This window comes from Mobula hypostoma, chromosome 10, assembly GCF_963921235.1.
Source record: "Mobula hypostoma chromosome 10, sMobHyp1.1, whole genome shotgun sequence".
NCBI lineage: Eukaryota > Metazoa > Chordata > Chondrichthyes > Myliobatiformes > Myliobatidae > Mobula > Mobula hypostoma.
The window spans coordinates 86012832-86030046 of NC_086106.1; the positions used below are offsets into that span (position 1 = coordinate 86012832).

The following is a 17215-nucleotide window of genomic DNA, read 5'->3' on the forward strand; positions in this document are numbered from 1 at the left end:
CAGGAAATGCAGACCTAACACAAGTTTTCCATATGGGAGGCATGTGTGCAATTTTGATGGAAAATTTTGGGCATGTTGTTTGGTACAAGAAGTACAAAATGGATTTAATCCTGCAACAGTGGTCTTGAACATATACAGGTAAAAGAAACTGCCCAAGTCCTTGTGTTGACTACCAACTATCCACCGAATTCCATAACCTCAAACTTTCCAACTTATTTCCCAACAAATAATGAAAAAAAAACTCAGTGCTATCATTCCCATTACAGACATTCAAGTTCCCAATTTAGCCCAGGAGAAGAGGACCATGCAAAGCACATCTTTAAAATCCAAAAACATTCTTTATCTGATCTTCTGCAACTGAGTCCTAGGCATGATTAAGATCTTCAAAGAAATATGTTTGCAGTTAAATTTTCCTGACAAAAGTTTTCACATATACATCACACTCTTCAAGTAATTACTAAAGTGTGATACAAATGTTAGACATTAAAAGATGGAAGTAAGTTGCTATTTTTATTACTGATAAGCTTATCATTTGAATATTCCTGATTTTATTTTACTAAGATTTTGAGAACTGCAATTTTTGTATTGCATTGGCAAATTATGTAAAACAGTGATAGAAGAAATATGTTTTGTAGAACTGTTTTGAGCTTTTTAGTTTTGCAGAAAATAATTGAGAATTATTTGTTGTCTTTTTCAGTTTTCTCAGTTTGCTAGGCACATAAAGTACATGTGAGGTCCCCACTGCACCTCATTACGTATCTGTCTCCGAGAAATTACTTCATTTCTGCACAGAATCTGATTGTCTGCCTTGATGACTTGGCTTAATGAGTAATCTGTAGTGTATGAATTTGTGCAATCTTTGGCTGTGCAAAAAAAATTGCAAATCAGAAATAAACTCCAGATGATGGAGAAAATAGAAAATGCTGGAGGTAATCATCAGTTCAAGTGGCATCTCTGGAGAGGAAAAACAGCCAATATTTTGGGTTAATGGCCTTTTCATATTTCCAGTATCTTCTAATTGTATTTGCTGAAATTCACTAATAAAATCACACATTTTGTTTAGGAATTTAATGTACTTTGTCATTTCCCACTGACTGTTGACTCTGCCAATTAAGTTATTTGCTAATTTCATCAGCACTCTTAATTGCCCTGTTATTAACAACTTCCTTGAAATATGTAATTAAGCAGTACAAATTTGAAATTCACCAGCTTTCATGCTTTTCATTTTTCAGTTTATTACTAAATGGATGTCTATATCCTCTAATGCTCCCCTGTTCTCTGTATAAGAGTCTGATCAATTCTGAAGTATGTGCCATGCAACACCTCCTCCCTTGTACTCAACCTGTTTGCAATTGCACAGACAAATTATTGTGGTCCTTACCTGTAAGTAATCCACATTTTTTCCTGCCTTGATAACTAACAATGCAACTGCTCAAAACTAGTTTTGCATTGAATCTTTGTGATATATTAAGTTTTGGAGACAGATTAAAAATGCATTGCGATTGCCTTGTTATAATGCAACTCAAGGCAGGCATATTAAGATACCATACTAGAACACACGCTAAAGATCTTTTGTATAGTGATGAATTTCTGCTAAAGGGCAGTGTGAAGCATAAAAGCTGAGGTTCGTTTTCTGAATAATCTTGGATTAATTCCATTTCTGGATATTTAAATTGGTTGACATGCATGAAGTCTTTCCAGCATTTTGCTGTCTGTCATAATTTTCTATTTCAAGCCGGTGATCGTCTATTCTGGAAAAGCTAAATACACACAGCTATAATAATCCCTACCATGAGTGCATTCTACCTGTAAAGTAAAGGACTGGTTTATACCACACCTGTGTATGGTATTGGTAACAGTATAGAGGTAGAGTAACAGAACAAGAAACAATATTTGAATTATTACTGAAAGCATTAACTGAGTAGTGCTTTGAGGGAATTATTTTGAGGTGTATAACATTCTAATGCTGAAATGAAGGGTATAAATAACAAAGATTTTTTTTCTCTTTGCAAGAAGCCCAGTCATCATGAATTTCTCTGTTGCCTTGCAGACCTAATATTGTTTCCACATCAGCAGACTGTGGGATGACATTAGTCACTGTGCATCATCACCTCTACTGCGATAGGAAGTTTGGAATACATGATTGGGGATTGCTGGGGCAATGAGATATTATAATGTTAGTCTGGGAGAACTGGAGGCAAGTGATATACTTAATCTCCAGCCTCCATTTTAAATGTATACCCACCCCAACTTTATTTTTTTAAAGTCTTGATTTCCAGAAGGCAAAGTCCTGCTAAGGGTTCAACCATATTACATCCCAGGATCTACTGAGATTTGATGTCCCACTGCATCACACCATTCTATCACATGTTGTAGATTATAGTGCACCAGATTTTTAGAGTTTCAGTAGAACAAAAAGAGGTTAATGAAGAACTATTGTCAATTTCAATTATATTAGTTTGACTAAAAACCTTAAGTTTTGTTTTGAATTTACATGAACATGGATATTTTTATTTGGATCCGTGCAACTGATAATCTCAATGGTGTTTTATAATTTCTGGTATGGAGTTTGTAACTTTACACTCCTTTGATTTATTATTATCATTCCCAATTAATATATTGTTGATCATTCTGTATGTCTTTTTCTAGTTGTTACAAATCAACATGGGCACTTCACAAATTAACTACATTCAAAAACTTCCCCTTCAATTCATTTGCAGTAACGTACTACAGTAAAACCTTATGGATAGAAATACGTAACTTCTTGAATTTAAGTAAAATCCATAGTGTTTCCAAGTGTCATAACCCTGATAACATTGCAGTGTGGTGAAAGCAATGTATTTGCAGAAGTATCAGTCTCTTGAACAGGTAACTTATCTGATCAACAATGACCTGCATGGGGACTCCACTCACTTTGAGAAAAGCTTGTGGAAGCAGTAAGCAGCAATGGATCTGCTGCTTGCATGTTTTTCAGAGATGAACTATGAATAAATTTGGTGTGTAATTGTGCAAAAAATATTAGCTCATTTAAATATTTTATTCTTCAATATAGTTCAGGAGTGGGAGGAAAATTTGTCTTATCCAGCTAAATGCAGTTTGTGTTCAATTAATTTGATTGTTTCACTAAACAGGCATGATACAGCAATATATTTGTAAAGCAATCATGCTTCTGCCTCACAGTTCCAGCAATTTGGATTCGATCCTGATTTGTGGTATTTTGAGTAATGTATTTGTCTGCTCTCTGTGCAATTATTTGGGTTTCTCCTGGGTGCTGTGGTCTTCTCTATGTCTCATGCTGATCGATTAATTGCTTACTATAAATTGGGTAGGTGTGAGGTGGGAAAGTTTGGATTGAGCAATACACACTAAATGCTGGAGGAACTCAGCAAGGCCAAGCAGCATCTATAGAAAAGAGTGAACAGTCAACGTTTCAGACCGAGACTCTTCAACAGGGCTGAAAAAAAGATGAGAAGTTGGAACAAGAAGGTTGGCGGGGGGGGGCGCGGGGCGCGTGGTTGTTGGTGGTGGTTAGGACTGAGCTCATTTACTAGAGATGTGAATCATCTCTGGTTTATATCAAATTATGTAATTGCAGATTGCTGGGAATCATTACCTGCTGATTCTCCATTAACTAAATATTGAGTGGACTCAGTCATGCATATTGGTATTTTGTTACTTTTGGGTCTAAATCCTGGAATTTCCTACTGTAGTAATTAAGGGGAAACCCCAATGTCGCTTTATCATGGCTCTGAATACAGCGTTATCCAAAGGTGCAACACTATGTATTTCATTGCTCTCAGTTTGAAAATAATTCTGATGTGCACAGTCCAAGAATGAGAATAACTATGACTGGATCATTCTTTACCTCTGGAAATCCAAGTACCTTCTGGTGTGATTTGTACTTGTGCATCTGATATGGTTTCCCGGTCATAGTTTCTGTTGCATTCGAAAGGATATTGCAGTATGTTCTCCCAAAAGTGGGTTACATTGTGAGACGATTTCCTCACACATGAAGGCAAGTCCCTAATATCATGTTATCTTTCTTTGATGCACCTCACTTCACTATTAATCTCCCTTTCTTCCTTCTCCCTCCCCACACTTTCAAACCCGGCAGTTGTTAGATTACTGACCCTCCTTGACCCTAGGCCAGAAAGTCTACTGTATTCTTTCCCACTCCTCTGCCTTTTATTCCGTAGCCTTGGCTCTGTTGAACTTTGCAACAGTAAACTCATCACTAAAATGGTCTTTAACTTATCATGCAATAGACAATCTTGAGTACTACTTTAATACACTTGTTCCCAATGCCCAGTCAAAGGTGTGTAGTGCAGTATTCTTCAATCCTTGAATTATTTGCTGGGAATTGCATTGCCAGATTAATTGAATAATTGAGCCTCTGAATGGGAATAAATTCTGAAGTGTCTGAGTGGATGATGTTATTAATTTTGTGCCACCTTGTGAGCACTTGGCAGTAAAAGATATTCACAAAGTTGAAAAATCTTTTTCAAGGATGAACGTAGCCTATAAAACTGTACGGAGTAGTAACAGATGGCATGGTTAAAAGCAGTTTGCATCAGACTTCTCGAGATGAACCTGCTTAGTGAAGGGTTTCTTCCCTCAAATTAGGTAGCCAAGGCATTTCAGATTATGGAACAGGTTATGTGAAAAGCAAGGATTTTCCATTCTGTTCTAATTACGCTATGAGTTAAGTAGGATTTCTCATTGTTTTAGTATGCTGTTCTTCAACTGAAAATGAAATCTGATCATTTTGAAATGGTGTACATTGTTGAATGGCAAGTTCCTCTTGGAACTAAGGTTCTCCAAACGTAATCCTTATTGGAAGTGGGCATGGGAGGCTGAGGGCGAAGTGTAAGAAGTCACAAACTAAGGGAACTTTCACCTGTGGACCATAAACTGGATTAAATGTAGTCTCCACCTACCCTCACTGTTAGATTGTTATTACACTTCCTTTTTATAAATTCTTATTATTCAGCTTTTGTATCATGACTAGTCTGCACAATTTTTCCTTCTAGAAAGATGCTTGGTAATTAAAAAAAACAATAATTAAAAGAACAAATAATCTCCATGGTGTTTAAAGACCAACTGCACAAAATAGAGGACAGGTATGTTCTATTAAGAAGGAAGAACAGCTATGACAAGGTAAGGGATCCTTGGATATCAAGAGGTGGTGAATTTAGTTAAGAAAGGAAAGCAAGTGACTGAGGCTGAAGGAGTTTTGTAAGATTAGGAGAGACATAGATTGAATAGACAACCAGTACATTTATTTCCCAGGGATGAAATGTATAATACCAGCTGGTGAGAGGGCTAAGTTGAATGGAGGTGTGCAGGGCATGTTTTTTTACACAGCGTGCTGGGTGCCTAGAACACGCTACTTGCAATGGTGGTGAAGGCAAATACAATAGAGGCATTTAATGTGCCAGAAATGTAATGATACGGACATTATCCAGGCAATCATCAATGATCAATTTATAGTTCATATCAAATCAAATCAATACTTGTACATTTGATACTAATCTAGTTTGGAACAATATTGTAGGCTGAAGTGTCTGTTCCTGATCCGTACAGTTCTGCGTTCTATACATTACAGGGAAAATTTTCTTTTTATTTTGCTTCCATAGCACGGGAGTAAATCTCTGCACTTCCATGACTATTTTATAATGTTGATTTGAAGGCTAACTCTAGTTAAAGTCACATTAGCTGCCACTAGGTTTAAGATGAGGTTGTTTTCTTCCTGTGAGCTATTACGTGGATCACTGAGTACTTGCATGGAAAATGCATGTGGTATTTCAGAGTTTCAGTACGCATTTGACTTTAATCATTCAAAATGAAATATGAATCTTGTTCTCCTAGCTGTATTGTGCATCACAAGAGATAGGAGCTTGTCTTTCCATCTCTGACATGGAGACAGATGCTCATAAAATTCTCTGTGCAACAATAGTGAGTGCGGTAGTGGGAAGCTGGATAAGTGTGAGGTGTATTGTGTGTGTAATAATCAATCAACAAGAATCTTAAAGGGCTTCACATTAAAGACATTGCTCTGCAGTTTTAAACAGTCATTTCTATGTGTCATCAGTATTTTGTAATTTTCAAAATTATCACAAACTTGGAAAATGAGCTCTCTTTTCAAGTGGGTGAAATCAGCCAGTTTTCTTTAAATATTTATAACATTTATACATACACAGTTAAAATTCCATAGCATCAGTGTGGCTCCTGTACAATTCCTTGAACTGCTTCTCTTCAATCACAAACAATACAAAGACGACAAGATAATGGATTTATGGAGTATATTAGGATGACTTGATCTGCTCCTAGGCATTCTCTGAAAATGCCTGTCTTCTGGAAACTTTATCTGTCATCCTGCAGCAGCTCCTGATTGTGGCAATAGTTCTGCTGCTGAGTGACACGTGAAGAGCAGCATCCTTCACCTTCCTCAGCCAGAAGCTTCATTCAGTGCTGCAGATGATTCTCTCAGCAAGCAAGAACAACAATTTGTGCCAGTGTCTGGAAACCAGGTGGATCTAATGTACTATGCAAGAATGTCTAGAAACTGAGGAAACCACATCTTCAGATCTACTTTATATATCTTCCATCTTTGACTTAAAAACAGCTTTTCATAATTTTTAAAGCATGTCTTGAAAGTGCATTTGGAATACAATATCTCTCCAATGATAATCTGCAAACATAATTCAACATAAATAATTTATAAATTCAATACAATAGTAGTCACTTTTGTGTAAGGCGGCTTCTGTGCTATCGTGAGAGGGCACAATGCATAGTCCAGCCCTGTTTGGAATAGCTACATGATTTTTTTCTTCCATTTTGGAGGACTGAGGAATCGTGGATGGATTGGAGGGCCAACTTCAGTCTGGCCTTTTACTGATTGACTTTTATTCCTGACATATACGGAGATTCCTGTGGTCTGCAAATACACTCCTGCTGCTGTTCTAAGCAGTCCAATGGGTCTGGAACAGGAAGCCCTGTCAGGATCATTATTGACTTGTTCCAGATTGTAAACGTGGGGCATACAGGCAGAACAAAAGATATGTCGAATGTGTGCAGATGATGTGTGTTCATCGCATCATAGAATGATAGTGTGTTACCATCATAGTCAAGTAGGACACCAAGTCTCCTCAGCTGGTGGCTGGCATCCACTGACATCTCTTTGCCACTGTGTCTGACAGCAAAGTTGTTATTGCATCGAGAGAACACCCACGATGAAGAATTCTTCCCATTCCATTCATTTTTCGGGGTCGATTTATATGAAATACCAATGGAATACCTAAAGATAAAAGAAACAATGAAAAGTGATGTAAACTCTTTTAACATTAGATGTTCAGCTTGGAATAGTTTTAATTTGCTATATGGAAAAGCTGTAAAAGGAATATTAGAAATCCAAAGAGATATTATAGCAGAACACAAAATTAATTGTCTAGAACCTCATTTTTAGTAGGTTAATATTACACTGATATTAGTTACAGGTCTTTGCTTTTATGACATCTTTTGAACTACATTAACACAAACTCTTATTATTTTCATTTTGGCAATGTAGATATTGAAGACTATGCTTATATTTAATGCATATTTCTAATTGTCTTTAAGACAATAGTCAATGGCTTCCTAGGAGAGCTGGTTCATTACCCGATCAGTGTGAAACAGACAGAGCACTCCCTAACCATCTGCAAATATTCTCACCTATAACCTTATGGTACAGGCAAAGTCATTGAAACTACTGAAGATGTTTGGATCTAGAGCACATCAGAACCCCTGCAGTGACATTCCGGGCTGAAATGATTCATCTCTCATAATCACAAGCACTTTCATTTATATTAACCATGTCTCTAGGCAGATTTTTCTACCTGATTTTTGTTGATTTTGGGTTTTACTGAGGCCTGTTGATGTATTGAAATCTACTTCTGCCATTTATAACCCCTCCTCCACACATTAGTCGCTTGTATTTTAGATGTGAGGTTCCAAGTGAAGTGTTGACTCAAACCTGCCTGAAAATTCCCAAATGAACTGCAATTGATTCTGAGAGGGTTAAGGTTGGCTGGATTAAACATCCTCCTTTCCATGGGTAGGGCATAAACTTGATAATTTGCATATGGTTGCATAGATGCTAGTACAGGCATAAGTTGCTTAGAACTAGGGTTAGTTCTATAGCATGTATGCCTTCTGGTGTTTGGCAGGTAAACTTTGTTTGTCACTTGCTACGGAAACAGTCTTGGTGGCCTTCTACTTCAAAACTCAGGCTACCTTGACCAGTGGTGATACTAATGAGTCACAGGATATTTTAACTCCAATGTTCAGGGTACATTTTCTGTGGTTTTGCCAAAAGCAGTGATGTTTCCAAATATTGTTCAAGATGGAGGAATACCAATTTCATCCGTGGACAACAGGCAGCAGTAGGGGGTGAGTAATTAGTGCATGCCTTCCACCTGAAATTTGACACTTGATTTAAGGGGATTCTTTTAGTGTAGAAGAGTCCCATTGCCACTCTTGACTGTGACACTAGGGTAAGATTTACCAGGGGCTGGTGGAGGAGAACCTGTGACTTGTTTGAAAGACATGATTCCTCAAGTGAATTTCTTGCCGAGGTAGGTTCTGCATCTTCCGTCTAGTATTTTTTTGTGCTCTCTGGTGCTGTGTAAAACCAAGGGCATTTCAGAAATCACTGAAAAAAGAACTACATCACATCAGAGCCAACATAACAGCATATGTAGATAACAGATTTCCTTCCCTAAATAAAATTAGTGAATCTCAAGATTTGGTAGCCTCATGGTCACCATTACTGACTTTGGCTTAGTTAATAATTCAATATCTCTGCTACCACAGAACATTTTGACCTCGTACATTTAAATCATTAGTTTAAATGCCCAGAATGATTGTCTAGGTACATTACTGCTTTTCTCTCTCCACAGAAGGAAATGGAAGCAGGTCCTCATCAGAAAAATAATTAAACATCTGTTTCATTAAACAATAATCGGAGCATATATTGTTAATAAAACCAGAAAATGCTGGCTGTACTTGATCAGACAGCAGCTATGAAATAGAGAACTGGTTAGTATTTGGAACTTTTTTAATGTAATCTTGATGACGTTTCTGTTTGGTTGGGGGAGCGTAAAAGAAATGTAATTGATCTGGAAAGTTAAGTTTTTGTCTAATATTCCAATATTCCATACCATGTGCATGCTCCAAGTAGAACCTCCCAGTAATGGCACCCACTGTCAATGAACACATTTCCCATTGCACCGTAGCTGCCCTGGCTGCTAAAGCGTTCAGGTGTATGGCTCTTCTTCATGGAATTTTCGTCCCGTTCCATTGAGAGGCCATCATTGGACAGCTTTAATTTCTTGTGAGCAGTTTTGGGATCCAACTTGAAGGGTTGACCTAGATGACACCAATAACAAAGCAAAATTATACATTTGCCATTAATCCCATCTGTTTTTGACAAACGTTTATTTTGAGGTTGACAATTCTTCTATCAATAATTTCAAAATAAATCTATATTTTGAAGCAAGCAAGTGGCCAGTTGCTGACAGCCCCGTATTCAAACAGAGTACCAAGATTTTTCCAGTGGCTTACATTTTCAAAGTTCTACAGAAGATGAATAATTTTCTTGATGTTGTTTGCTTCTTACTAATTCAATGTTAATGAAATGCAGGTAGACTAATCTTTCTGTGAACTCCAGGGAAAACTGCAAAATAATGGGTCATTTTAAATTACAGGCTTTATATCTAATACACTGAAAATAATTCTTTCCTTCATGAATTTTGATAGATCATATTTCAAGTTAGAGTAGTGCAATTTGATTTGGTTCTAATGCCAGACTTGGCATTAGAATAATAGCAGGTTGTGTGTAAGGAATAGGTCAGCTTGAGCCAGCCCAATCTATTGCTTACTAACCTTGGAGATTAAAGTAAATTTATTAACTAAAATATTGAGTGCAACAATTTTCCTTGGTAAATTAATGGATTTTCATATCATGTTCTAGTCTCAATTTATTCTCCTGATTTAAATAGCAGTAACGAGATATTGGTTCCTAGCTCACTGCAAGCCATCTTTCAGACCATACTAGGCTGGCCTGAGTTCCACTCACCATCAATGAATTATGCGTATTTCCAATCAATGGATCAGATCACAATTTGAAAGTCAGGAATTCTGCTAAAAGGTGCTGCGTTTTAACTTTTTAGCTGTGCAGGAACTCTGGGCTCCCAAGCACAACTAAAAAAGAAATTAAAAACAAAACTGCAGCCTTGCGCTCCAGTTAATTGCCAGATTGGGATCCCCATATTTTGCTGTGGTGATGGTAAATGTAATTGATTGTGAACAGTAATTGTTGCTTTAAGGCCACAAATCCCAAAGAATTATGCCATGCAACTACCTCCTCCCTGGATTGTAACAACTTTTTAATCTATTCTGCAGGTACTCTGTGGGAACCCTTAAGTAAGCAGCACACACTTTTAGAGCTCCTTTGGTGAATGATTCAGTACTTCTTAGTTCTTATAACGTATGACCTCATTGAACCAGTACATAATAGGTTTCTCCATAGATCCAATGGTACATTACAAACCTCCATTCCTTGGGCTGGGAGATTGGCCCATACTAGGGAAATTTGTTGCAAGTACAGCACCCTGTTGAAAAGCGTTGGAAGAACAATAATTGATTTGATTTATTTACTTTAAATGCCTTACTGGATCCCAAGACAACGTGGAAGAGCCACATTTCATAGTAGTCAGCAGCTATGTGGCATGTTTTGCTGCGTCTTGCTGGCTCGATGGGAGCTGGACCAGAGTAAGGCTGTACCCCTGGGCATGCTGGAAGAAAGAACATGGCCCACAGGTACTCAGCTGACAAGCTTAAGCAACTTCCCAGTCAGCTGGTCTGAAACAATGTAAAATCACAATGAGGTTATCCAACAATTCTGCCTATTGGTGAAGCTTTGAGAGAACCAGCACCAATCTTTTCCCAGCAGGACAATTTGAACTTCCCCATTTAAAAAAGAAACTATCTTCTCCTGAGTTGTATTTTAGTCTTTCTGAGATGAGTAATATGTTTATTATCAAGTTCTCTGGCATATTCCTATTAGTCCCTTCTTAGTCTAGGTAGAAACACCTTGTTTTTAAATGAGGACACCCTCTGTGCAAATTAGTGTCTTACATTGGCATTAATCTTTCTGTTCAAAAGCTTTTTCTTGAAAACCTCAATCACTTTCAGTAGATACATATTTGTCTTTTTGCGATTTAGCTGCCATGCAATCCATCCTGGTTCTTGAAGTTGAAATTAATGTCCATTTTTTTTAAAGCTGAGATGATGGAAAAGATTCAGGAAAATAGGGCAAGAGGGATTATGTAACATGATGCAAGGATATGTTGGAAACTTACTGAATCCATTATAACCTCTCATTTAGTACAATGCGATAGATGCCAGACCATGCAAAGGTCTACTGTGTGACACACTGTTTGCAGGTTAATCACAGACTCTGGGCTGGCTCCTGTAGTTGACTGGCCAGCTGGATTTATTACATTTTTTTAATATATAGTGCTGACATTGGCAGAAACTCAGAATCTCACTACAAGAATAAAGTGAGTCTATTAATACAGTTACAATTCAAACTTTTTTTTTTGTCATGCTGGAATCAAAAGCAATACCTACAATCTATAATGCCTCCTCAGAGTGGATATACCCCTCTGACGACCTGCAATGTAATAATTAAATTACTTGTAGGTAGGGGGAGTCGGGAATGAAGGGTGAGTAAGATCATCAGCAGCAGATTCCAGTTACAATTGTCATTTTAACCACCTGTACAATTTTTGACAGTGTAGTAGGGTCACCGCTGAGATTAGCGCTGCTGAAACTACCTTGCAATTTAAAGAAGACAATTGAGAACACAGACGGGCTCTGCATATGAACCAATCACGTATCAACCAATAACAATCATCCCTCAACTTGAATGAGCTCTAGTAAAATTATAAGCGAGATTCTTTAACATGAATATGAATACATTAATACTGGAAGTGATTCAGCTTCTCAAATTCCGCAGCCTATGATGACTTCTCAGCTACACAACAAAGCTCCTGTCAATGACTTTGATCATTGGTATTCTTCATGAGATTAACCTGCCAAGATAGCTGAATTTTTGATGTCTGGTTTGATCTTTTGTCACGCAGCCAATTCCAGCTGGATATGCTGTAGATTCAAAGGAGAAGTTTGATTCTGGCATTCTATTTAAACAGAAATTCACTCGCTGTGCTGAATTTCTAACTCTCGCTGTGTGCTGAGGCAGAGAAGATTAATTCAAATAAGTCATGCTCCTTGCATTATATTTAAATATTTCTCCCAATTTTTTTTTGAGGTGAAGACTGACTAGCATTATATAACTTCTCTTCTCCAATTTTCACTTGCATTTTCTGGAAGCAAAGAAATTGATTTTATATTGTAACTATTTACCCTCTACAGTGTCTTGCCAATAACAATAATATGCAAGCCCAGTAATTGAAGGGTTGCAAGTTAAATTTTAAGTAGCATCAGCATATCTCACCCAGTCATAAAGGTAGAAGGATAAGTAAAGAATGAGGAAAATATTCCTCCCCTCACTCCTCACCTCCCGCACCTCAGAAGTGGCAGGCGTCTGGTACTTGCTGTTTGAAAAGCTGCTGAAGGCTAGAACCCCAGCTCACATTTAAGCAGTACTTGGATAGGTGATTCAAGAGCTGAGAATGCAGACTGCAGGCTGTAGACCTACTGTTGGATTAGGCTGAGGAGCTTTTTTTGACTGGCATATTTCTGTGCTGTAAGATTTCTTGGTTGCAATGAAGTGCCAGCCATTGACCCTTTTCATTCACTAATGAGCATAGTCATGGGCTTGTCTTCTGATTCCTTGTAGCATAAAGGTACAGTTAAATGTACTTTCTTCCATTTCCACCTCCTCACCCTGAATCTTAATCAGTACTGATAGGCCATACTACCACTAAGTGTTGACAACAGAAATCCGTCCCAACCTTTACTCCATGTCTGATCTAGTCCTTCCTTCCCCAAAATAGTCAGGACTTGCCTAACAACCTCCACAGACTTTACATTAGTTCAGCATGAGAAGAAAGTTTTTGTTCTCTAACATGATGCTAATGTTACTGTTGCCTGTTTTTACTGAAATTCCAAGCAGAAGGCCCATGGCCAAAGCAGCTGCCAGGGTGTTGCTGAGTGACTGAGTACCTGTTTCTGCAGCTGGTGAAGTGGGAGGGGATGACTTTAAGACAGAAGGACTAAAATAGAACAAATTCCCCTTGTATCTAGTTTTGAATTTTCTTTTAAGTGTTGAAGATGGACTAATTTCCATAGAGATTGTTCTGAAGCACTTTGATGTGTGTCGTTATAAATGAGCGCATGAATCCATTTCTCTTTCATTGTTAAGGATCAGTCACTTTTTCCATTTTTATGCTTTACTGTATAAATTCATTCTTGCTGCAGAAAGATTAGAAATTTAAAATTGCATTTGCAACTTGAAAGCTATTGTACACATGAAAGACTATAAATCAATTGCTTCACCCCCCCTCCCCAATTTTTTTGTGAAAAGTGCTGGTAAAACCAATCTGTGGTGTCCTGTGGTGTACAGTGTTCGGCGTGGTAAGCACCGTGTCATAAACACTAGAACAGTTTCCGAATATATGTCAAGCCTTTAAGATTTGGACAAAAATTCACATTTCATTCAACTCTCCTTAAATAGAGACTCGGTTTAATTTTCTCTGCTGGACAATGATTACTATATTACTGTAAGTTTACTTTGTGCGCAGTCATAATGCACGTGAAATCTGTTGCATTTGAACAGTATACCTGACTATAACTGAGACATGGAACTACTGTTACATTGGAGGAAATTAAATGTGTTACTACACTGCACTGATATTCCATACAGAATTTTATATAAACAGTGTATAGATTCCAGACTGACATGCACACGCATTTTCACAAGTAGCCTTACCAAGGCCTTGGGGATTCTATTGATAGCGCAAATTTAATATTTGCTGCTGGCCAAGTTGAGATCAACAAATTAAGTTGAGTCAATAATTACTTTATTTTTGTTCTATCTTTTTAACAAAACCTAATAATTGCTTGGGTTAACTGGAAGAATGATGCCAGCCTCTATGTCCCATTGCTAACTGAGGATAGCAGAAGGGCAAGTTCTTAATTAGATTGGACTATTAACTCAATAAATGGTTAAGGAATCATAAGGGAATACTCACTATTGGTCTTCAATCTAGCAGGTTCACTGATACGACTGCCAGCCTGGTTGATTGCCTTCACAACAAAGATATACCTGGTTCCAGTCTGTAGTCCATGCACTGTGTAATGGTTTTGTTTGATGTTGGGGACGATCATCCAACTATCAACAGAATTGTACAAACCTGCAATGGAAAGAGTTGAGGCTGGGTAAGATGAGCACAAACTGAAATTATAAGAATAGCTGACCATTGCTTTTTTAAAAGCGAAACAAAGCACTTCCTTAGGATCTAGTGAGCATGGATTTGCACTTAAGTGTTATCTGTGGAAAGTGATCCTGGACAAGGAAGGAATCCAGAAAGACATCCAGTGACGTGCCTTAATTGGAATAACATCCAGAAGACTTGCCTGCACAACTAACCTATTATTTTAATATTTTGAAAGCTTAGAAAAAGAAGTGAAATCCATGAGGGGTAGAGGAATGACTTATTTACCCTCTTCCATTCTCAGCATGTGTCTAATCACCTTTACTATGTATATTCAGAAAGCAAATTGTGCATATTAGGCTCAAACACAGAGCAATGTGCAAATGGTGAAGTTATCTGTTTCTGTGACATTGAACATTAAATATTGGTCATGGCATTTGTGGAGAAATCCCTGATTCTTCTATTTGAAAACACAGATGGGACTTCAGCTTAATCTCATATCTGAAAAGCAGTACTTCTGACAGAAAAGCAAGAAATACATAGGCAATGTGTATTACTTTACTGCATAATGTTGTGAGCAATGCACTTAAAGTATCTATATGGATCCTTACAAACAAGGCATTCCTGATTTGTAACAAAGTGAAGCAAAATTTAAGCCACTATTGTTTCATTGTTTTAATTTTTCCCTTTTCATTAAAAGGCATTGGCTAAAGCTGGAGTACGGTCCCATGAGCAGTAGTCACCTCAAGTAGCCATTCTGTAGGCTTTTGAATAAGCAGCAAGTGTTAGATTATTATGCAGTCAATAGAGTAAGTGCAAAGCAAATTTATTATCACCATATACAACCCTGAGATTCTTTTTTTCTGTGGGCATTCACAAGAAACATTATAGAATCTATGAAAGACTGCACCCAAACAGGACAAACAATCAATGTACAAAAGACACCAAACAGCGAAAGTACATGTACGGGGTCTTTCTTTTTTGTTAAATTTAAAATGGCTTCTTTTGTTATGTTATGCTGGGGAATGCTGAGAAAGTCTCTAACTAGACAGCTGCTTGGGTTATTAGAGACAGCAGGGTGCTATTAACCAGTGGGTGGTCATGTATCGTTTTGTTTTTGGATACCATGCTGTATCATATGACTGTGGACGGGGTTTTTGGTGGGGAGTTGGAGGAGAGACGGGGAGGATGGCAGACGGGGTTTTTGACGGGGAGTCGGAGGAGAGACGGGGAGGATGGCAGACGGGGTTTTTGACGGGGAGTCGGAGGAGAGACGGGGAGGACGGTGGACGGGGGTTTTGGCGGGGAGTCGGAGGAGAGACGGGGAGGACGGCGGACGGGGTTTTTGACGGGGAGTCGAAGGAGAGACGGGGAGGACGGTGGACGGGGTTTTTGGCGGGGTGTCGGAGGAGAGACGGGGAGGACGGCGGATGGGGTTTTGGCGGGGAGTCGGAGGAGAGACGAGGAGGACGATGGACGGGGTTTTTGACGGCGAGTCGGAGGAGAGACGAGGAGGACGGTGGACGGGGTTTTTGACGGGGAGTCGGAGGAGAGATGGGGAGGACGGTGGACGGGGGTTTTGACAGGGAGTCGGAAGAGAGACGGGGAGGACGGTGGACGGGGTTTTTGACGGGGAGTCGGAGGAGAGACGAGGAGGATGGTGGAGAGACGGGGAGTCGGAGGAGAGACGAGGAGGACGGTGGATGGGGTTTTTGGCGGGGAGTCAGAGGAGAGACGGGGAGGACGGAGGAGAGACGGGGAGTCGGAGGAGAGATGGGGAGGACGGTGGAGAGACGGGGAGTCGGAGGAGAGACGGAGAGGACGGCGGATGTGCGGGGAGGCTCCGGTCGATCACTCTGGGTGGTCCCGAGCCGTGAGTCGACAGGATCCGGGTGGTCGTCTGGAGTCGATTGAGCTCCAATGATTGTGCATGAAGAACTTGGACTTTGATAAGTGTTGGCGCCTTTTTTTTTTCATTATTTTCCTCTCTGTATCAAATTTATATTAATGTCATAGAATTAGTAATATCTATAAAGTGTATTTGTTAAAATTTACTGGGTGTGCTGGCTGATGATTGATGTTTGGGCTTGATTCGGGTGGAAACCGACCCTGTGGGGAATGTTGAAGCAGGTGCTGGGTGGGATTTCCCCTAGACATATACGAGCCAATATAACGGAACGTTACAAGTGGGGGCTACCGTCCTGGATTTGGATTTTCGGTAAAGTTGTAATAGTCGTCGCGTTAAGTGGTGCGAAGATGGATCGAGGTAAGATTGTAAGTTGGTGTGAATTGGAGGATGTACCAGTGAATCATGCGTGCGTGTTAAATGGGGTCGATTATCGCATTCCGGCAGATGTACTGGTGCGAGGGTTGAGTTTGATTAAAGGTATCGGGCAGGTAGAACTTGTAGCTGGAAGGGGTGGGAAAGAACTGGAGTCCAGCTGGATGTTGGTGCGGACGAGTGCCGATGTCATGACGTTGGAACTACCAGCGACAGTCCACACCCCGGGAGAGGCAGGGCTGTGGGGTCTCCACACCCTCCCCGAGGACGAAAGCGAGGAGGTGCTGGAGGAGGAGCTAGATGAGGCCCCAGGGGAGGTGCCAGTAGCCAGGGGTGGAGGTGTGGAGTGGGAAGGCTTGGCCAGGCCCCGTCCCCCAGTTAAGACTGAGACCTCGTCCCCCAGTTAAGGCTGAGACCTCCGAGTTAGCAGCTGCCATTACCTCCCTGGCGAGAAGGGTTAAGGGGCCCCGCCCGAAGCTGAGAATTTTCTCGGGAG

The 17215-nt window shown here is 39.5% G+C and overlaps 1 protein-coding gene across 8 annotated transcripts in view; it reads right to left on the reverse strand.

Annotated features, from left to right (window-relative positions):
- Positions 1-5409: 5409 nt before the first annotated feature.
- Positions 5410-17215, reverse strand: part of LOC134353008 (probable E3 ubiquitin-protein ligase MID2) — a 245231-nt gene continuing 233425 nt past the window's right edge. For 7 of the 8 annotated variants that reach the window (XM_063060781.1, XM_063060780.1, XM_063060782.1 and 4 more), the window contains 3 exons: positions 14256-14417; positions 9198-9405; positions 5411-7297 (listed from right to left, as the gene is read on the reverse strand). In XM_063060781.1, coding sequence (XP_062916851.1) covers positions 6892-7297; positions 9198-9405; positions 14256-14417 — 776 coding nt within the window. In that variant the 3' untranslated portion in view covers positions 5411-6891. Of the gene's footprint in view, positions 7298-9197; positions 9406-14255; positions 14418-17215 lie in introns of all 8 variants that reach the window. The other variant, XM_063060783.1, reaches the window with a different exon arrangement.